The 22,500-nt window shown below is 35.7% G+C and overlaps 2 protein-coding genes and 1 non-coding gene across 5 annotated transcripts in view; 2 read left to right on the forward strand and 1 right to left on the reverse strand.

Moving 5' to 3' along the window:
- si:dkey-197j19.6 (wiskott-Aldrich syndrome protein) overlaps positions 1–7,099 on the forward strand; it is a 10,122-nt gene extending 3,023 nt beyond the window's left edge. For 2 of the 3 annotated variants that reach the window (XR_007140710.1, XR_007140709.1), the window contains exons 3-9: positions 71–157; positions 2,463–2,550; positions 2,723–2,813; positions 4,807–5,044; positions 5,229–5,268; positions 5,957–6,037; positions 6,100–7,099. Coding sequence is in view for 1 of the 3 variants with exons in the window: in XM_047814424.1 (XP_047670380.1) it covers positions 71–157; positions 2,463–2,550; positions 2,723–2,813; positions 4,807–5,044; positions 5,229–5,268; positions 5,957–5,970 (558 nt within the window). In the remaining 2 variants the exon portion in view is untranslated. Of the gene's footprint in view, positions 1–70; positions 158–2,462; positions 2,551–2,722; positions 2,814–4,806; positions 5,045–5,228; positions 5,269–5,956; positions 6,068–6,099 lie in introns of those variants that run through there. The other variant, XM_047814424.1, reaches the window with a different exon arrangement.
- Positions 7,100–11,575: 4,476 nt separating this feature from the next.
- The window catches only part of col28a2b (collagen, type XXVIII, alpha 2b), a 44,449-nt gene continuing 33,524 nt past the window's right edge, over positions 11,576–22,500 (forward strand). The window contains exons 1-3 of the mRNA XM_027143349.2: positions 11,576–11,815; positions 14,290–14,469; positions 17,799–18,373. Of these exons, the coding sequence (XP_026999150.2) occupies positions 14,295–14,469; positions 17,799–18,373 (750 nt within the window). The 5' untranslated portion in view covers positions 11,576–11,815; positions 14,290–14,294. The remainder of the gene's footprint in view (positions 11,816–14,289; positions 14,470–17,798; positions 18,374–22,500) is intronic.
- On the reverse strand, positions 14,967–15,077 carry trnal-caa. The gene is made up of 2 exons: positions 15,040–15,077; positions 14,967–15,012 (listed from the first exon to the last, which is right to left on the reverse strand). It is a non-coding gene; the product is annotated as a tRNA-Leu (tRNA).

A 22,500-nucleotide genomic window follows, 5' to 3' on the forward strand; every position in this document is an offset into this window, starting at 1 on the left:
CAGATAAATCTATTTAAACCAACAAACTGTGTAGAGAAATAAATGAATATTTCTGTGTTTGTGTCTGCAGAGAGCCAAACTGCTCTGGGAACAGGAGGTGTATTCACCGTTCACATACGCAACACCCCGCCCCTTTTTCCACACCTTCCTCAGTGACGTTAGTGTGACTTCCTTCTTACGTTTACGTTTCCAGCATTTAGTAGACGCCTTACATTTTATATAACTGAGCAAGCGAGGGTTAAGGGCCTTGCTCAGGGGCCCAGCAGCGGGACATGGGAATTGAACTCGCAACCTTCCGATTGGTAGTCCAGCAACTTAACCCCTAGGATACCACATCCTTTCTTCACTCCTTTATACAGTTTGTCCATTTTAACCATCGCATTTCCTCCTGTTGTTTTGTGTCCATGTTGATGATTGAACGTCTTTATCGTGTCTCACTCCACAGTGGCGTTAATAATGAGCTCATATGGAAGTAGACACTCAGGACTTTAAGAACTTATAGCGTTTCGTCACTATCTCTGTTTTTCTCTACAATACTAGAGGAGATCATTTCATTGCAGCTCAGATTTAAATTTCCTGCATTCTTTTGTTCTTTCTTTATTCCTTCTTTCCTGTCTTTCCTGTCTTTCTTTCTTTCTTTCTTTTTTTTCTTTCTTTCTTTCTTTCTTTCTTTCTTTCTTTCTTTCTTTCTTCCTTCTTTCTTTTTTCCTTCATTCTTTCTTTCTTTCTTTCTTTCTTTCTATTTTTTTTTTTATTTTTTTTATGTTTTTAATTATTTATTAATTAATTAATTAATTAATTTATTTATTTATTTATTTATTTATTTATTTATTTATTTATTTATTTATTTATTTATTTATTTATTTATTGATTTTTTATGTTTTGATTTATTTATTGATTTATTTATTGATTTTTTTATTGTATTATTGATTTATTTATTTAATTATTTATTTTATTTTAAATTAGTTATTTATTTATTAATTTATTTATTGATTTATTTATTTTTAATTAGTTATTTATTTATTAATTTATTTATTTATTGATTTATTTATTTTTAATTAGTTATTTATCTATTAATTTATTTATTTATTTATTTATTTATTTATTTATTTATTTATTTATTTATTTCTTTATTTCTTTATTTATTTATTTATTTATTTATTTATTTATTTATTTATTTATTTATTTATTTATTTTTTAATTTGGTTTTTATTTATTAATTTATTTATTGATTTATTTATTTTAAATTATTTCTTATTTCATTTTTTAATATTTATTTATTGATTATTTATTGATTTTTATGTTTTTAGTTCTTTATTTATTTATTCATTTATTTATTTTATTTATTTATTTATTTATTCATTTTTTTATTTATTTATTTATTATTATTGATTTTTTATGGTTTTGATTATTTATTGATTTATTTATTATATTTTTTATGTTTTTATTATTTATTTATTTATTTATTTATTTATTATTTATTTATTTATTTATTTATTTATTTAATTTTTAATTAGTTATTTATTTATTAATTTATTTATTTGATTTATTTTTTTTAATTAGTTCTTTATTTATTAATTTATTTATTGATTTATTTTCTTTTTCACTTCTTTCTTTCTTTCTTTCTTTCTTTCTTTCTTTCTTTCTTTCTTCCTTTCTTTCTTGCTTTCTTTCTTTTTCCTTTGTTCTTTCTTTCTTCCTTTCTTTCTTGCTTTCTTTCTTTTCCCTTCTTTCTTTCTTTCTTTTTTCCTTCTTTCTTTCTTGCTTCTTTCTTGCTTTTTTCTGTTTTTCTTTCTTTCTTTCTTTCTTTCTTTCTTTCTTTCTTTCTTTCTTTCTTTCTTTCTTTCTTTCTTTCTTTCTTTCTTTCTTTCTTTTAGTTCCTATTAAATACTAAATTCAGATTCAGCGTGATGAATGTCTGTTAAAAGTTCAGAGAAAATGCTAATTTTCTTTTGTACAAATTGTGGCTGATGTGATTAAGGCTCTGTGGTGTTGATTAGAGCAGCAGGTTCAGGAGGAGCCCTTAAACCTTACTGCTTCTGGGATGCTGTATCACGACTGACCCTGGTTAATAACTATAATAACTTCTATTCTTAATATTAACATTAAACCCATTTCTGCTCTCTGAGCTGCTCCAAGTGTTTATTTATAATCAGCTCAGATTTATCTTCAACACTAAAATTCACTGTAAGATTAACAACAGAGGGAAAAACACACGTCTAAAACCCATCTAACTGAAAAGGTCCCATATGTGGCAGGATTGAACACCAATGCTGTAGTAAAAAGGATTCGAACACTTTAATCTAATCTCAGTCCACTGGGAAAATGTGAAAACCTTTACAGTTTCAGACAGCGGTATTAAGACATGCCAAGTTAAAAATAAATAAATAAAAAAGACATGCACTGGTAGTTGAAAGAAAAATGGAAAAAAGGTATCAATGCATCCTTACATGCCTGAACAGGAATGTTGGGCGGGGCTGAACTTTAGCGATGAGGACGAGGCGAGCCGGTTCCACAAAGCTGTACAGAACTGCATCAGAAACACTAAAGGTCTGCGCACACTCACACACACACACACACACACACACACACACACACACACACACACACACACACACACACACACACACACACACACACACACACACACACACACATACACACACACAAAGGCCATCAGCTCTGCTGTGACTGATCAGTATTGTGTTACTGTGTTGTGCAGCTCGTCCTACTTTTGTACGGACGCACAGTCTGGACTCAGCCTCCGGATGGCTGCTGAGGAACAAACTCAACACCTGTCTGTCTCAGGGCTGGTAAGAAGCTCACCATCATCCATACTCATCATCTCCAAAACACAGGTCATCGTTTGTACTTCCCAAAATATATAAACCAATTAATATCTTCACATTTTAGTAATCCACTTTGGCCATGACCAGGCAGTTAGTACAGTGTAAAGGCATCACACAGTGTTTTTATTTTTTATTTTATTTTATCTTTTACATTTTTATATTATATATATTAAAAATATTTATATATACCTAATCTATCTATCTATCTATCTATCTATCTATCTATCTATCTATCTATCTATCTATCTATCTATCTATCTGTCTGTCTATCTATGCATGATGCATAGCTCTAATCTCAAATAAACCCCCTATGTGGAAACAGTGAGGAGGTTAAACCCTGAGGAGGTTAAACAGTGAGGAGGTTAAACCCTGAGGAGGTTAAACAGTGAGGAGGTTAAACCCTGAGGAGGTTAAACAGTGAGGATGTTAAACAGTGAGGAGGTTAAACAGTGAGGGGGTTAAACAGTGAGGATGTTAAACAGTGAGGAGGTTAAACCCTGAGGAGGTTAAACAGTGAGGAGGTTAAACAGTGAGGATGTTAAACAGTGAGGAGGTTAAACCCTGAGGAGGTTAAACAGTGAGGAGGTTAAACCCTGAGGAGGTTAAACAGTGAGGAGGTTAAACCCTGAGGAGGTTAAACAGTGAGGATGTTAAACAGTGAGGAGGTTAAATAGTGAGGATGTTAAACCCTGAGGAGGTTAAACCCTGAGGAGGTTAAACAGTGAGGAGGTTAAACAGTGAGGATGTTAAACAGTGAGGAGGTTAAACCCTGAGGAGGTTAAACAGTGAGGAGGTTAAACAGTGAAGAGGTTAAACATTGAGGAGGTTAAACAGTGAGGAGGTTAAACCCTGAGGAGTTTAAACAGTGAAGAGGTTAAACATTGAGGAGGTTAAACAGTGAAGAGGTTAAACATTGAGGAGGTTAAATAGTGAGGAGGTTAAACCCTGAGGAGGTTAAACAGTGAAGAGGTTAAACATTGAGGAGGTTAAACAGTGAGGAGGTTAAACAGTGAGGAGGTTAAACAGTGAGGAGGTTAAACCCTGAGGAGGTTAAACCCTGAGGTTTTAAACCCTGAGGAGGTTAAACAGTGAGGAGGTTAAACCCTGAGGAGGTTAAACAGTAAAGAGGTTAAACAGTGAGGATGTTAAACCCTGAGGTTTTAAACCCTGAGGATGTTAAACCCTGAGGTTTTAAACCCTGAGGAGGTTAAACCCTGAGGTTTTAAACCCTGAGGATGTTAAACCTTGAGGATGTTAAACCCTGAGGTTTTAAACCCCAAGGATGTTAAACCCTGAGGTTTTAAACCCTGAGGATGTTAAACCTTGAGGATGTTAAACCCTGAGGATGTTAAACCTTGAGGATGTTAAACCCTGAGGTTTTAAACCCCAAGGATGTTAAACCCTGAGGTTTTAAACCCTGAGGATGTTAAACTCTGAGGTTTTAAGCCCTGAGGATGTTAAACTCTGAGGTTTTAAGCCCTGAGGATGTTAAACTCTGAGGTTTTAAGCCCTGAGGATGTTAAACCCTGAGGTTTTAAGCCCTGAGGAGGTTAAACCCTGAGGTTTTAAGCCCTGAGGAGGTTAAACCCTGAGGAGGTTAAACCCTGAGGATATATATGTTTTAAGCCCTGAGGATGTTAAACCCTGAGGAGGTTAAACCCTGAGGATATATATGTTTTAAGCCCTGAGGATGTTAAACCCTGAGGAGGTTAAACCCTGAGGATATATATGTTTTAAGCCCTGAGGATGTTAAACCCTGAGGATATATAGGTTTTAAGCCCTGAGGATGTTAAACCATGCAAGCTGTTTTTTGAGTAATAACTCTAACAGCATGCTGCTTTGGTAAAATTCAGAGGTTTTTAAGATAATAAAACAAAATGTAAATAAAGTTTAAAGGTGCAATACTCATCAAGACAAACTGCCCCTTTAATGTCCTGATGAGGTTACACTTTTACAGCTCTGTGTCCCCCAAAGCTCCAGAGTCTGACCACTCAGAAATGACCCAAAGTCTTTCTCTGGCAAAGAGGAAAGGACCCCTGCCACCCATCCCTGTTAGCAAACCCTCAGCCAGGTCTGTGTCTCCTCACCATGAGCATGCTACAGGGGGCCTGTCGATTCCACTCCCTCCAACATACCCAGCTCCCAAAGCCAACATCAATCCAACAGGAGTGAAGAAAAGTGCAAGCTTTTCACCAGTGAGTAAACAACAACAACAACAACAACAACAACAACAACAACACAACAACAACATCAACAACACAACAACACAACAACAACATCAACAACACAACACAACAACATCTCTCAGAAACCTTTAACTCTAACTCCAGTAAATTATTCACTTCATCAATGTGTGTTTGTTATTTATATTTATAACAGGGAGGAAATTCTAGTTATTCTGTCGAGAAGCAGTTTACTGGTAAGCTCTCTTACTCTCTCTCTCTCTCTCTCTCTCTCTCTCCCCCTCTCTCTCTCTCACTCACTCTCTCTCTCTCACTCACTCTCTCTAACTCACTCTCTCACTCTCTTTCTAAATCTCCCCCCCCAGTCTTTTTCATTCACACACATACACAGTTTTTTTAATACAATGAGTATCTCTCTCTCTCTCTCTCTCTCTCTCTCTCTCTCTCTCTCTCTCTCTCTCTCTCTCTCTCTCTCTCTCTCTCTCTCTCTCTCACACACACACACACACACACACACTCTCTCTCTCTCTCTCTGTGTGTGTCTCTCGCTGTCTTTCTTTAGCTCTTTCTCTCTCTCTCAGTCTCTTATCTCGCTCTCTCTTTCTATCTCACTCACTTACTCACTCACTCTCTCGCACACACACACACACACACACACACACACACACACACACACACACACACACACTCTCTCTCTCTCTCTCTCTCTCTCTCTCTTTCTTTAGCTCTTTCTCTCTCTCTCAGTCTCTTATCTCGCTCTCTCTTTCTATCTCACTCACTTACTCACTCACTCTCTCGCACACACACACACACACACACACACACACACACACACACACACACACACACACACACACACACACACACACACACACACACAATCACCATACTTTTAACAAAACTCTTATTCCTTTAATCTTGTAGATGACACCAGCTGAAGTTACAATGAGGACGACACACTGCATTTTTTACGCTGCTGAAAAATTCAAATCAAGCTCTTTTTAAATATATATATATATATATATATATATATATATATATATATATATATATATATATATATATATATATATATATATATATGTTTCAGATCTCCATTATATGTTCGTTCTTTTGTTGAATTAAGAGTCTCTGTGGTATCTGAGATCACATGTGATCGATGTCCGCTTTAACAAACCCCCAGGTTAAGACTTCTGAAATCTTCCCATGTTAATCAGCAGCTCACAGATAAAAAAAATGGATATATTCCCATGAGTCAGAGAATGACTTATCACTGAAGCTGTACTTCACATGTCTACTCATGAAGTGATCTTGTGTCTCATGGGGATTCAGGAGAGGACCAGGAGAGGTTTAATAATTAATCAGGCAGAACATCAAACATCTGAAGGCCATGGAATTCACATTGTGTCTGTTAGATCTGTTCAATTTGTCTTTATAATTTCATGCCCAGGCAACATGTCCATGGCTCCATATGGCTTAGTGATGTGATGGCATTTGGGCCCATTATTCTGTCCACATGGGGCCCATAAATATTTATTCATGGCCTGTTCATGTGTAAGGCCAACTATCCCCTATCCCCACATGAGCCATTTAATCATAATGTTTATTATCCCTTATGGAGGTGAAGATGTGGTCAGCTTCAGGGCCCTCATGGTTAAGATTCACAGGAAATCTGTGCCAAGGATATTGTGTGGTGATTCATTTATTCACTGGATTTTCCCATAAATTGTTCATTTGGAGCTAGATCCAAATAGGCGCGGTTAACTCAAAATGGGTGGGGTTACCTGGAAATGGGTGGGGCTAGATCCAAATGTTTGGGTTTTTTTTTATCTGTCAGTTTAATTTCTCTACTCGATTATGCTCATCTTTTGTACTGTCACTGGTTGATGTCTTATTTATATTTTTTTTATTCCATTACATGACATTCACTTGTTATGAACAACTTTTATATTGCAGACACACCACATAATCTTAACCTAATAACAAACATCTTTTTAAAGTTTACATTTACATCATTTGGCATTTTGTCACTGCTACGCTGGAATAAACTACTTTTCTTCATCAAGATCTTTGCTTTCATTGATTTATTTTCTTACACTTACAGTACAGTGTTTAACATGGTGTCTGAAGCTCTAAGCTTTCCTTTCATGTCAGCAAACTTAGCCACATGACTCTAGTATAAAAAAATAACAAACTTGTCTGAATTTCTCTTCTAAAAACTCTGCATGCGACCTGACGTGTGTTAGCGGTTATGATAGCGTGAGGCCTGACCTCAGCGTGATGTCTTTTCTCTGTGAGTGATGTCATACTCAGCGAGATCAGATTTTCTTCAGGAGCGCTAATAGTTTCTCTCTGTCAGGACTTCAGTAGCATCTCGTGACAAGAAATGTGACAGCCCTATACATCACACACTCAGCTTACACACTTACCGAGCTCGAGGGTGAATTACAGACCTTTTAAAGGATTATTTATGATGGATCGGGTCCATGTGCATGCTTCTGAGGCTGCTGGGAATTTAGGCTTCAGTCCAAGACTCAAAAAAAAGAAAGAAAGACATTTTACAATCTGAGATTATATAGATTCTTTTTATTGTGTTGGTCTAATCTTAAAGTGCACGCTATACCTTGTGTGTGTGTGTGTGTGTGTGTGTGTGTGTGTGTGTGTGTGTGTGTGTGTGTGTGTGTGTGTGTGTGTGTGTGTGTGTGTGTGTGTGTGTGTGAGAATTACAAGTTAAAACATCAGTACGTGTTGCTGAATCATGTCGTGAAATTTACTGCAGCGTTCCTGAGTGACGGCTCACCTGCACCTGTCTTCACAGCGGCTTTCAGAGTAGAACAAGATAACCTGAGGGCTGAGAATTAAATAACAGGCATTTAAAGTTGCACAGACATTTAACATTAACCACTTGTGTAAAGGCAGCAACATCTGGATACAGAAATAGCTGAGAAATATGACCTATGACATAAAACAAGCATAAAGGTCCAGATTCCCCATAAATATAGAAGCATGCAAATGATTTTCTAGAAAATTCCACTGATTTCCTCTCAAAGAAATCTGCAGTCTGTATGTTAATAATAGACTCTTATGCTAATTATATCAGTTTTCAGATTTACTGAAAGGCTTTGTAAATAAAAACAATGAATATGTTATTATATTTATTTATTTATTTATGTCAAATTTTCTGCTATTGTTTTACTCCAAACAATCATTAAATGTATCAACACAATAAAGTCTATACATTTGTATTAGGTGATCACTTCCTATTCACATCTCTTAAGTGATTATCGTTTTTGAATCACATTTAGCTTATTATTATTATTATTATTATTATTATTATTATTATTATTATTATTATTATTATTATTATTATTATTATTATTATTACAGCAAACTTGTGACTGCCATTAATAATTAATAACGTTCAAAACACCAATTCATTTATTTTTTTTTTTAAATTCACATTCACATTGATTCAATATAAATTATATAAAATAATAAGTTTTTCATTTTAAGTATAAATACAAATAATTAAATACTTTTATCCATTATTTCTATCTCGGTTAATTTAGATCCTAATTAACTATTAAACTACAGACCCGTTTCAAACATTCTGTTTACAGTATGTAATAGAATAAAATACTAGAATAGGTTGTGTCTGTTTAACTGAGCTCCTTCTTACAGGAGAACAATATCTTTAAAGAGTTTCAGTCAGGTTTCAGGCCTCATCATAGCACCGAAACTGCACTTGTTAAAGTTACAAACGACTTGTTCTTAGCTTCGGAACAAGACTGTATGTCACTATTAGTTCTTCTTGAACTTTTTACTGCATTCAACACAATAGATAAAAAAGTACAAAATGACACAGGTATTCAGGGACAGGCTTTAAGTTGGTTTAGATCCTAACTGTCTGATCGATATCATTTTGTAGATTTAAATGGAGAATCCTCCAGTTTATTGCCAGTTTATTATGGGGTCCCTCAAGGATTAGTTCTGGGACCTCTGCTTTTCTCAATGTACATGCTTCCATTAGGGAACCTCATTTGAAGGCATAGGATTAGTTTCTATTGTTATGCTGATGAGACCCAGTTATATATCTCATCAAAACCAGATGAAATATCTAAATTGTCTAGGTTAACAGGATGCACTATATGATTGGATGACCTGTTTCTACTGTTAAAAAGACAGAAATATTACTCATCGGACCAAAAACCAGTACACAGGAGCTCTCACACTTCAACGTCCATTTAGAGGGATGTTCTGTAACTACTAGCTCAACAGTGAAAGACCTGGGTGTTATATTAGACAGTAACTTACTACAAAAACAGCCTTCTTCCACCATAAAAATATTGCCATGCTATCTGTTTTTAATGCTGAGAAGCTAGTTCATGCATTCATAACCTCTAGACTGGACTGTTGTAATGCATTACTAGGTGGTTGTCCTACAGTTAGTCCAAAATGCAGCTGCCAGAGAAAGCGGGAACATATCTCTCCCATTCTCGCGTCTCTTCACTGGCTTCCTGTCCATTATAGGATTCATTTTAAAATATTGGTGCTTGTTTTTAAATCTCTTAATGGGTCAGCGCCAAGTTACTTATCAGATTTGAATAATCTGTACGCTCCGTCAAGAGCACTAAGGTCTGCTGACCGGGGGACCGAGCCTTTACAGGTATGGCCCCTGGAACAGTTTGACTCTCTATATTAGACAGGCTCAAACACTTGAGGTCTTTAAATCTGCCCTAAAAACTTATTTTTACAGTCTGGCATACGATGCCATGTGAGAGCTGCTTTCTTTTATTGTTTTATTGTGTCTTAAGTGTTTTTCTTTTATTTGTGTGTTTGTATTAATAAACCATGTGTACTTTCTGTATGTACAGCACTTTGACAAACACTTGTTTAAAAAAAAAAAAAAGTGCTTTATAAATAAACTTATAAACTTGACTTGACTTGAATTGACAGAATTCTCACCAGGACAAGAAAATATGATTATATAACCCCAATTTTATCATCTCTACACTGGTCGCCTGTTAAGTTTAGAACGTAAAAAGCTCTTAATGGTTTAGCTCCCGTGTATTTTTTAACACGTTACAATCCTTCGCGCTCTCTGAGATCACAAAACTCAGGACTTCTGGTAGTTCCCAGAATATCAAAGTCTACTAATGGTGGTAGAGCATTTTCTTATTTAGCTCCCAAACTTTGGACTAGTCTTTCTGAGACTTCCTGTTCGGGGCTCAGACACACTTAGTTTAAATCGAGTTTAAATGTAGATTAAAAACCTATCTCTTTAGCCCAGAATACACATAATACATCCTATAATCTTCTGCTCTAATACATCTGATATCATGCGCATTATTATCTAGTGCTTGCTAATATTATAAACAGCAGCTATACTAAACCCTCTCCACTCATTTTCTTTTTCTACCCATCCTGAAGCATCCAGAGATTGTACCAGCTCCAGTTGGACTCTGCTTTATGAAGTATTTTGACATTCTAGGAGGAGATGTCAACTCCTTCTGGTCTTTGAAGACAACAACCTTTTCATCAGTACACAATTGTCAGACTGTATATTTATTATCACACCCTCCAGCATCACCCAAATGAGTATAAGGTTCACTTTTGAGTCTGGTTCCTCTCACGATTTCTTACTTTTCCATCTAAGGGAGTTTTTCCTCACCACAGTCACCTCAGGCTTTTTTTTCATTATGGATAAATACAAACACATTTATATATATGTCTAATATTAATCTTGAAATTTTGAACTTTCTGAACTGCAAAGATAATGTCGTTTAAACAGAACTAATAGACTTCATTAATAGATGTCTTTATTACCAGTACAACAGTGTTTAACTCATGGAACGTTTTTAATCGGTATAAAGAAACGTCTGATGTCATGTCTGTGAGTCTGATCCAAAATAAATCAGGTTTCTGTCATTCTTTCAGTGTGTTTTAGACGTATGTTTGTCACTCTGTTGATAATCTTACACTGAATTTTAGTGCTGAAGAGAAATCTGAGCTGCTTTTTAGATGAACAAACACTTGGTGCATCTCAGATTGGTGCATCACATTTACTCTTGGTGCATCACATTTACTCTGAAGATACATTTTTTTTGTTTTTTCTTTTAAAAACTTGCCAAAGATTTATGAAACACTACAAAGTCCTTAGTGTACACTTTCATATGAGCTTCATTTTAGCACCACTGTGGAGTAAGACATGATAAAGGCGTTCAAGTCTCTGAGAAAAAGAGTTCAAATAGAAATGATTTACATGGTTTGTATTTACAACGCTCCAAATTCCTTTACATCTTACTAAAATCTGGCATAACAGAGATCGCTGCAATCTTAAGACCTCGTGGGAAATGACTTTATATCTCAGTGTAAACTGGAGGCTTCACACTTACTTGTAATTACTTGTTAGCGTCATAGCACGAAAACTAAAGCTAAGACCTGCTGCTCCTCGGCTGACGTCTCGGCTGATGGATTACACCGAGCGTATGAGAGGGAAACTGGGTAGGTTTCAAATCTTTAAGAGAGGAGCTGTGGAGTGTGAAAACGCCTCAGGTTGGCAACAGATGTGCATACACTCTCTCGCTCACACACACACACACACACAAACACACACAGACTCTTTCTCTCCGCCTCGAACGCCTCACACTCGTGCTCTGAGGTTCGGTTCCTCTCTGTGCCACAGCGGGATATTTTATAGTGTCAATGTTTTTTTTTTTAATAGTGTCTGATTGTGGGATAGTTTCGGATAGGTCGGTTTGGTGCTGAAACTCGTCACAGCAGGTGAGTAAAGAGAAGAGAAGAGAAGTGAAGAGAAGATGAATGTCACTTGTTGTCTCTTCTTAATCTCTAGTCTTATTACAGGAGTTTTATCTTACACTATAGTAATCATTAGTTTCTATGAATGATTCAGTATTTAACGTAAAACTATTATTAGAAATTCGAAAGCTACAGTATGATGTAGTTATGAAAAGAGGTTTAATCAGGATTTACGACTTGACAAAGCTTTAATTAGATATTTGACAGACTCTTATTCTAATATATGTGCTTTTACACTCATTATACTGAACACTATTTATATCTGCATGAATCATAATGAAGCATCTGCCTTTCACTCTCTGTACACATACACCAATGATCTGTGAGACCAAAAAATGGAGATTCCTCCTGTTTTTGTTGTGTGCACGTTGGTGATTAATCGTCTTTGTCATGTTTCACTCCACAGTGGTGTCAATATGAAGCTCATATAAAAGTATACACTCGGATATATTATGTCAATTTATTTAAATGTATCCCTATTTATACATAATGAACGAGATTAAGGTGACTGAGGTGACTGTAATAAGGAAAAACTTACTTAGATGGAAGAGGAAGAAACCTTGAGAGGAACCAGACTCAAAAGTGAACCTCATCCTCATTTGGGTGACACTGAAGGGTGTGATTATAAACTGTAATAAACACCAGAGAGTGTTATTATGAATAATGTATTTTCTATCAGTCAAATGCGGTCAGTTGGAGTTATGTAACATAAATTAGCTTGATTAGGAGGTTGTTATCCTCAAAGACCACATGGAGTTGGCATCTTCTCTTTAAAAGTCCGGACTTTTCATGAAGCTAGCACAATCTCTAGACACCTCATGATAGTTGGAGAAAGAGAGGCAGAGGAGAGGAATTAGGGTAGCTGCTGTTTGTAATATTAACCAGCACTAGATAATAATAAGCATTTGATCAGATCTACTAGAGCACAAGGTTATGAGATGTATTATGTGTATTCCAGGCTAAAGAGATATGTCTTTAATCTACATTTATCCTGGGAGAGTGTGTCAGGAATGAGATTTTAGAGTTTGGGAACTAAATATGAAAACGCTCTACCGCTAATGTTAAACACTCTATTCTGAGGAATAATAAAAGACCAGAGTTTGGTGAGCTCAGAAAAACAACAAACACTTTTTTTTTTTAAACAAAAGTGTGTATCTTCAGAGTAAATGTTGATATCAAACCCATTTCTGCTCTCTGAGATGCTCCAAGTGTTTGTTCATCTGAAAATCAGCTCAAATTTATCATCAACACTAAAATTCAGTGTAAGATCATCAACAGAGGGACAAACTCCTCATTTCTTTAACCTGGTTAAAAAAATCCCAGAAGTCTGTTTGCATCTTGAAATCTCGACTCAGATCAAACCTTAAAACTTCAAGAATTATTCTGTAAAGCTACCTTGAGACGAGGTCCAAAGTTTAAAGAGCAATAAAAATAAATTAAATTGAAATTGAAATTGAAAATAAAAAAAACATAAAAAGAAATTAGAAATGTATTTTATTTTACACATTAGTAACATTCTTACTCTGATCCGTTTATGTCGAGTGCCTTATATTATATTGAATTAAATGAAATGTAATATTGGGTCTGAAAGTATATAATATATATCAGTATATATTCAGTGCTCATTGTCTGTTCTATTAGATAAATTGTAGAAAAACAAAATTAAAAAATTTGGAACAGGATTGTTGCTCGAATTGTGTTTTTCAAAAAAAATACAGATTTCGCTAAAAGGGCAGAAAAAAGTATAAATAACGATTAAGTTTAATTGTACCAGTGGGTTTTTTTTTTGGTTGGTTGGTTGGTTATAAAAGATAATCAGAATTAAAGTTTTTCGAATTGATTTCAAATAAAACTTGATTTCATTGCTGTTCTAACAGTCTGAGTGGTTAATTAAATATCCGAGCATGCAATTATTCATGAAACACTTTCCAACAAACCTAGCCAGACCGTTCTTATGTGTGTTACCATGACAACCGGTACTATTACGGAACAGCTACAGTATTTATCCTAGTTTTCTCTCTATGTTAGATTTATTATATTCATCAGTAATTCAGATGAAATAAAGTTTGGTGTAATTCTGATTGGCAATTAAAAAAAATAAAGTTTTCACTTAGACTTTGGCTTCATGTTTATTTTTTTCCCCCTTTACAGTAATTAACGTGCATCCTGACTGAACAGGAAGTAAAAGTGTGCTTGTTTCACAAGAGTACTGAAAAGAGCGTGTTTTATGGATTACATGTATATTTTAAATAGTGTGAAAGCAGCATTAATCATTAGACACATTCTTCTGTGCTTAAATAAAGCTTTAAACATATTTGGCTTTTGATACAGTAGATCTCTCTCTGTCTCTCTCTCTCTCTCTCTCTCTCTCTCTCTCTCTCTCTCTCTCTCTCTCTCTCTCTCTCTCTCTCTCTCTCTCTCTGTGTTTGTGTGTGTAGGTACAATGCAGCTGCATGTGAGTTGGCTGTTGTTGCTGCTCGGGCTGCACTTTGTTTGGTCTCAACAAGAAGATTATGAGGAAGACTACGAGGAAGAAGAAACAGAAGAGAGAAACATCAGGAGAAAAGTCAAAAGCAAACTGCTCACATCTAACTTCACACCAAAGAACAACGCTCAGTGTGAGGCTTTACCCCTGCACACACCAGGGCTGGGGATGTTTTTTTTTCCACTAGTATGCTTGTACTTGTACCGTCAATCGAACAAGAGATCGTTCTGTAAAGGGAATAAAACACACACCTTTATAAGCCTTCTTTAGCTTAATACAGTTTCTCACATGTAATATCTTTCATTTCTCAATATAACAATATACTGACGAGTTTCTGGAAAAGTTTAAAGATCATAATCAAAACCACAAATGCTGATGATCCAGATAATTAAGTATAACATATCATTTCTAGGCCGTATTTCTGATCAAACAGATGTTATTTTAATCAAAAATAGTTCAATTTAAATAAAAACCCTGCTTTAACTGTGGACATTGTTGCAGAACAGCTTTACAGGAGTATAAAAATTCTGAATAAAAATGATATGTGGGATTTGAACTCACAACCTTCTGGTCAGTAGTTCAATAATGTAGCCATTAAACTACCACATCCCTGAGTCAGTAATAAGCAACTGTCAGAAGTGGGATTTGAACCCACGCCTCCATGAGGAGACCAGAAGACCCAGGAACCTGGAAAGTATTGAACCTTGAGTCTGGCGCCTTAGACTGCTCGGCCATTCTGACAGACCTGAGCTAAGCAAGCAAGCCAGAGGTAATATACTGTAGTATCATACACAGTAGTATCATGTAATATAATATAATATAATATAATATAATATAATATAATATAATATAATATAATATAATATAATATAATATAATCCATTCATCTTCTGTACCATGCAGAGTGCACAGGGTTACTGGGAACCTCATGAGAACAGGTCAGGGGACAAACTGGATAAGGTGTCATCCCTCACAGGGCACAATCACACACACACACACACACACACACACACACACACACACACACACACACACACACACACACACACACACACACACACACACAGATACACACAGACACACAGACACACACACACACACAGGTTAAAGATACTACTAGAGAAAACAGAGAACCCAGAGGAAAAAGCACAGGGAGAACTTGTAAACTCCACACACACAAACACAGGGTGGAGGCAGGAATCGAACTGTCACCCCAGAGGTTATAGTGTAGTGTAGTGTAGTGTAGTGTTGTGTAGAATTGTGTAGTTTAACACAGTGTAGTGTGTTATAGTGTACAACAATGTAGTGTAGCATAGTGTAGTGTGGAATTGTGTAGTATAACACAGTGTAGTGTGATATAATGTGTTAAAGTGTGTTATAGTGAGTGTATAATGATATTATAGCAGTGAGTGTATTAGAGTATGTAGTGTACTATAGTGTGTGTGTGCAGTACCTTCCATTTCTAACCCTGTGTAATTATGGAATTATGGATCCAGCTTTATGATGATTAACTTCTGGAATTTTGAGCCTGGAAGATGTGATCTTATCTCCTCTTAATGTCTGTGTGCTTTATGAATTAAATTCCCTTTCGCTGTCCTGAGGCATGTTTCTTTTATGCCATGTTCTCACCCTCCCCCCTCAGTCCCTCTTTCTCTCTCTCTCTCTCTCTCTCTCTCTCTCTCTCTCTCTCTCTCTGTGTGTGTGTGTGTGTGTGTGTGTGTGTGTGTGTGTGTGTGTGTGTGTGTGTGTGTGTGTGTGTGTGTGTGTGAATGGGATTTATAAGAGATGTATCTATAGGATCTAGGAGTGTGAGAAAGCTTTGAACGTTCTTTTCTTCTTCTTAAATCATTATACAGCTAGCAGAGTTTTTTTTTATCGCTAGTGCCAAGCTGGTGCAATAACAATTCACTTCTCATTTGGACAAAACTAAACTCTGTCAAATCCAATATAAATGATCCCATTTTACTTTCCTGGTGGTTGCCAGGTCTTCTGTCTAAAGATATCAATCCTTAGGGACTTTGGACTTTACTTTGACTTTGATGCAAGGTGCTATGTTCTGATTAGAAATCGATTCTTTGTGTACTTTGATAAAACGTAATACAGTATATCAGACTTGGGCAATGGTTTAAAATGTTTTTGTCTTTCAGTCTATTATTAACCCCCAATTTTATTCAATATTCAATTTTGAATATTAAAATTTTCAATTAAAATCTTTTAAAATTATGCATTTTTTGTAACACCTACTACATATTTGCTGATACATTAACAATCACATAAAGGCATTCAGTCAAGAGGTATGTGTAAAGATGTCTGTCACTGTATTGGTTCCTGGAAACAAATGAAAAGGGAGTGTCAAATTTGTCACTTCATTAGTGCTATTTTGTCACAGATTTTAATAGCCAATCAGGTTCTCTCACTCACTCACTCACTCACTCACTCACTCACTCACTCACTCACTCACTCACTCACTCACTCATTTTCTACCGCTTTATCCGAACTACCTCGGGTCACAGGGAGCCTGTGCCTATCTCAGGCATCATCGGGCATCAAGGCAGGATACACACTGGACGGAGTGCCAATCAGGTTCTAGTATGCAAATCACAGCACTAGAAGCTAAAGATACAGATACAAATATTTGTAGTACTAAACACACACAGACACAGAAATTGAATTTCTATTAAACCCTCCATTGTTTGTTTGTATGTTTGCAGGTGTTTTTTGATCATAAAAATTTCTTGTATTATCAAAAAACAAAATGCATAATTTCCAGGCAATCTATGAAAAAAGCTTTGTCCATGCCAAGCATGCAAACATTTCATGCAAGTGCATTACTGTTGATTGCTTGCCTGGGCAGAACAAATCTATTGCCCTGTGTCAAGCAAGGATTCAACCAGCATGTCAGGCAACAACACAGAGAGTTGGCACGGTGGTGCAACAGACGTGTTGGCGCTTTATAGTCCAAGGTTAGATCCTGATCTCTGGTTATTGTCTGTGCAGAATCACACGTGATCTCTCTGTGTCCGTGTGGGTTTTCTCCTAGTTCTAAGATTCATAGGTTTCCTTCCAAACCATGCTAGCAGGTGGAATTGGTATGATAAAGTTCCTTGGTATGATAAACTTATCCCATCCATAGACTGGTATCCTATTCAGTGTGTGTCCCAGGATCTCACCTGGTGTTCCAGACTTCAGATTCACAGGGACACTAATCAGGACAAAGAACATGAATGAATAAGACTTCTTAATGATTTTTTGCGTTCTCTTTGGAAAACATTCACAGTTTTTTAGATGGAGACTTCCAAAAGTTTCTGAAAGCTTTCAAATGTATTGAATTTTCTATACATAATGTGGACTTTGTCTCACACTCTATTTCAGTTTAAGTGTCCTGTGTGTATAATGAGTTTCAGATGATTGGCTTCATGTCTTTAAGGTTTTCAAGCCTGTTTTGTTATATGCTTTTCTCAGTGCTCATGAACGAGGACTGCAGTATTGAGTTGGCATTTCTTCTGGACAGCTCTGAAAGTGCCAAAGACAACCATGGCCAGGAGAAGCACTTTGTCACCGAAGTGGTTGAGCGCATGCAGGACACGCACCTCCAGAACGGCCGCAGCCTGAGTTTTAGATCTGCGCTGCTTCAGTACAGCAGCCATGTGATACCTGAGCAGACCTTCAGCCAGTGGAGGGGCGTGGCCAACTTCAAAGCCAACATTGCACCTATTTCCTACATTGGACAAGGCACATACGTGACGTACGCCATCACAAACCTCACGCGCCTCTACCTAAATGAATCAGGAACTGGAAGTGTCAAAGTGGCTTTGCTGCTCTACGATGGAGAGTCACATCCAAAAAATCCAGATTTGTTTTCTGCCGTAGCTGACGCCAAGAACCAAGGGGTTCGTTTCTTTGCCATCGGAGTCACACCTGCTGCCAGAGAAATATCTAAAATGGCTAAGCTCAGGATGCTGGCTAGTTCTCCATCAACACGATACTTACACAACCTGCAGGATAAAGACATTGTCAAGAAGATCATAAAAGAACTGGTGAGTCCTCATTCTGAGAAGAATCAAACTTACACATGCTTTACTATGGGTCCTTCACAGAATTTAGTTTATTCTTCCTAATATTTCTTTGATACGTTCCAAAATAAAGTCATTCTATCTCACCGATGATGACAATTTTCTATCTATTAAAGAGTGACACGTCATTCTTTATATCCATTTACAGTGACACTGGATACTCCTTCCATTTATTTAAATAAACATCCTCTTGGATGTCATTTAGACCGATTATTACACAGATATTTTATTCATCATAGAAAGTAATAATATACCAGAACAAGCGCATTACAGCTGCTGTTATAGAAACCTAATCAATACCTCCTGACCAGTCAGAATCCAGAATTTAACTTCACTGTTGTCAGTAAAGTTATAGACATTATAAAGGACGTTAGTGCATGTACTAACTGGCTTTGTTCAAATGTTAATGAAAAAAACAACAACCATTTCAATGGTAGGTCAAAACATTCACAGCTCATGTGATTCCCAAACATTTATGGCATTTAGCAGACACCTTTATCCACAGAAACGTACATTTCTATACAACTGAGCAATTGAGGGTTAAGGGCCTTGCTCAGGGGCCCAGCCATGGCAGCTTGGTGGACCTGGGATTTAAACTCACAACCTTCTGATCAGTAGTTTAGACAACACAAAGTGGCTTGACGTTATGGGTCAAAGCTGTGAAACATTTGTGCTGTGAGTATAGGTGATGGTGATTGATGTTTGTGTGATTAGTGTGTTTCTGTTGTGGATGGAGATGTTTGTAGGCCACGGTGCATGCTGTGAAATATAGTCTGGGGTTTGTGCTGTGAACTTTGTGGGTTGTGATGTGGAGCTTGTGGTCTGCCATTTTGGGATTGTTGTGATTCTATTCATACAAAAGTTCACTTCTCGAGTGCATGTTTTTAACATCTTCTATTAACTTCTTTTTTTCTCAAAAACATTCTCAAAGTTTAAGAATTAATTAGTCATTTCATTCAACAAAGGATAAACACTGTAAAGTTTGACCATTTATTAAAAATCCAGTTAATTCAAGTGTTTGCAAAATTAGTAATATTTTTAATGGTTTATTAACATTGAAAATAATGTTTTATTTATTAATATTGCCTAATGCATTAAAAAATAGAGAGTTAGATAAAGAAACGTTAATATAACATGAAAGTATTTAATTAAAGAGGCCAGTTGGTTAATTACAATTTTAACAATTAAATAATACCTACAGCAACGTTAAGCATTTATGTATCATTGGTGTGTCATATAATGGAAGTTAATGGTCTTCATTTAAATCAACACCGAAATTCTTTTGTTGATTGTTCACATTGATGCTGAGGAACACCATATGCATTATATTTACAATCAATTGCTCGTATCTCTCATTGCTCGTATCTCAAAGCAATTTTCCCCATTTAAATGAATTGAAATCCCATTAATCCGTTCCAGCTCGCAAAATTTCACCCCAGTTGATTTGTTTATGTTCTGAATATGAAAAATGTACAGTACCTGTATTTATAAATGACAAATATTGTATAAAAACATACAGTATTAAAAGAGAATGTTAAAAAAATAAACTGGTTTTACTTTATGGAAGATGCGCACGGAGGTTGAGGGAGGAGTAAACAGGCGGAGGAGTTAGGAGGAATTACACTTTCACTTTCGGTCACTTACTCGCTACTGTACACTCTTAATGCTACTTTACACTTAAATGGAACTTAACTAAACTTCACTAAAATTAACAAACTTAACTGAAATTCTCTTAACTTAACTGAACTTAATTGCTACAATTTCTGTTTTCTTTACATTCATTTTGCTCAATTTTCTTCATCGCTTTTCTCTTCACTTGTTTTTGCCTTTTTTGTCCCTCTTTCCTCACTAACATCTGCCGGTCGTTTTAATAAAAACTGGTCGGCATATCAGATGTGGTGTAGTCGCACAAGTTAAAGGTAAAGTCATAGCACCGCCCACATGGAAACAATACAACAACTAAATAAGAACACCTGCCAGCTCCCCCTTTAGTGGTCTGGCAAAGAACTGACAGATCTCCTGACAGGGCCTTGCTTAAGGGCCCAGCAGTGTCAGCTTGGTGATCTCAATAGTCTAATACTTTATCCACTGAGCAACAATTTCCACCAGCTCCTTCTTCTAAATGAATAATTTTCTCCCAAACAGAAGTTGAAGGGGTTTCACCAACAGAGAGGACAAACACGGTTGAAAACTTGAATAATAAATTGTGGTAGTTTGGGGAATGTCTTCCAGATCCTCAGTAGTGTTTAAAGCACAGTGTTTGTTTTGAACTGAACTTCAGAGTTGACTTTGCTTTGGGTTCATTAATAAAAAAAAAAAAAAAGTGAGTAGCGCAGCAGCATCCGAGGCGTCGATGTTAACACAGCTGCTGTAAGTCTCACATGCTGATGTCACAGGGGAACCGTAAGGACACGAAAACATCTGTATATTTTATGTCTGTTTTTTGACTTTGAAGTAGAGAGATTTTTACTGTGTTTGGATTGGATAAAGCAAAGGATGAAAGTGAGCAGTGTTGTTATGTGACATCTGTTCTAATACATTATGTTATATTCACACAGTGTTCGGGTTTGAAAACGTTGATTAGTTTTAAATAATAGGAGTCAGGAGCCAAGAGAATAGGATATATTATATCCTCTTATATTAACCTTCTCCTTATTTGTATTTTTGCGTATCATCAACCCTGATTCCTTGATGCTCAGTGTTTTGCCTCCTGACTCTATTTACAGTGTTTTATTTATTAGCTTACGCTGTGTCCTGCTTTAGATTTTTCTGCTTTTTTTTTTTTTAGAAAAAGCTTTTTTTTATTCCACCTTTTACACCAACCGTCTCCACTATCTGTATGGGATTTTCATTATTATTATTTATTTATTTATTTATTTATTTATTTATTTATTTATTTATTTATGACTGCCATCCAGTTTGTCCTGAACAAACTATTCTGGCTTGTAAAATTAATGTATTTTTAATTTGTAAAAGAACTGGAATCAGAAACAGTTTTATTGGCAAACACTGTGGGAAAATGCAAGAAAAAAAAAAAACCACAAATATATATTTAAGGTTGATCCAGGGTTCAGATTATGAAGAAAAAAAATGTGTATATATATATATATATATATATATATATATATATATATATATATATATATATATATATATATATATATATATATATATACACATTTTTTTTCTTCATAATTGTATATATATATACATAATTGTGTGTGTGTGTGTATATATATATATATATATATATATATATATATATATATATATATATATATATATATATATATAATAGTTTGCCTTTTTTTAGTTTTTAAAGGAAAGAAATCTAAGATTTTTAAGCAAGATTAACTGTATAATAGTACATTATAATATTGAATATAAAGTGAAACAGTACAAACATTAAATAACAATTTCTACATTTAGTGCAGATGTAAAAATAAACTGTACATTATGACCCATGCTCAGTATTCGTTCTCTGCATTTAACCCATCCAAAGTGCACACACACAGCAGTGAACACACACAGCAGTGGGCAGCCATTTATGCTGCGGCGCCCCGGGGAGCAGTTTATCACAATTTTATGAATTGTGATAAAATGAAAAAAATGACAGACTTGCTAACTATAATCCAGAGCATCTTTAAGCTTGCTTGTTATAGGCATCTCATTCTGCAGTGGAAATGAAGAGCAGTAAATCTTTGTGTCTGAAAGTAACAGCAGTGTTTTCCCAGAGGACATTCTTGCTTGAAGTGAGTTATACGGCCTTTAGATTGAAACGCTTTGTTGTGGTGAGATGCGCTTTATATTTCTGAGCACATCCTGCACACAGTAACTCCAGCATACACACACACACACACACACACACACACACACACACACACACACACACACACACACACACACACACACACACACACACACACACACACATACATGCACATGCTGAGGAAACCATCCTTGAACAACTGCTGGCCAGAACTTTTCTGTTAAAAAAACAACATGAAGCGCAGGATGTGTCTGATTTTAACCATAGCTGAATCTGATTCAATAAAATAGAGGATTGATTAGATATGAACACACAGATTTAT

This window comes from Tachysurus fulvidraco, chromosome 5 (assembly GCF_022655615.1).
Source record: "Tachysurus fulvidraco isolate hzauxx_2018 chromosome 5, HZAU_PFXX_2.0, whole genome shotgun sequence".
Classification (NCBI taxonomy): Eukaryota; Metazoa; Chordata; class Actinopteri; order Siluriformes; family Bagridae; genus Tachysurus; species Tachysurus fulvidraco.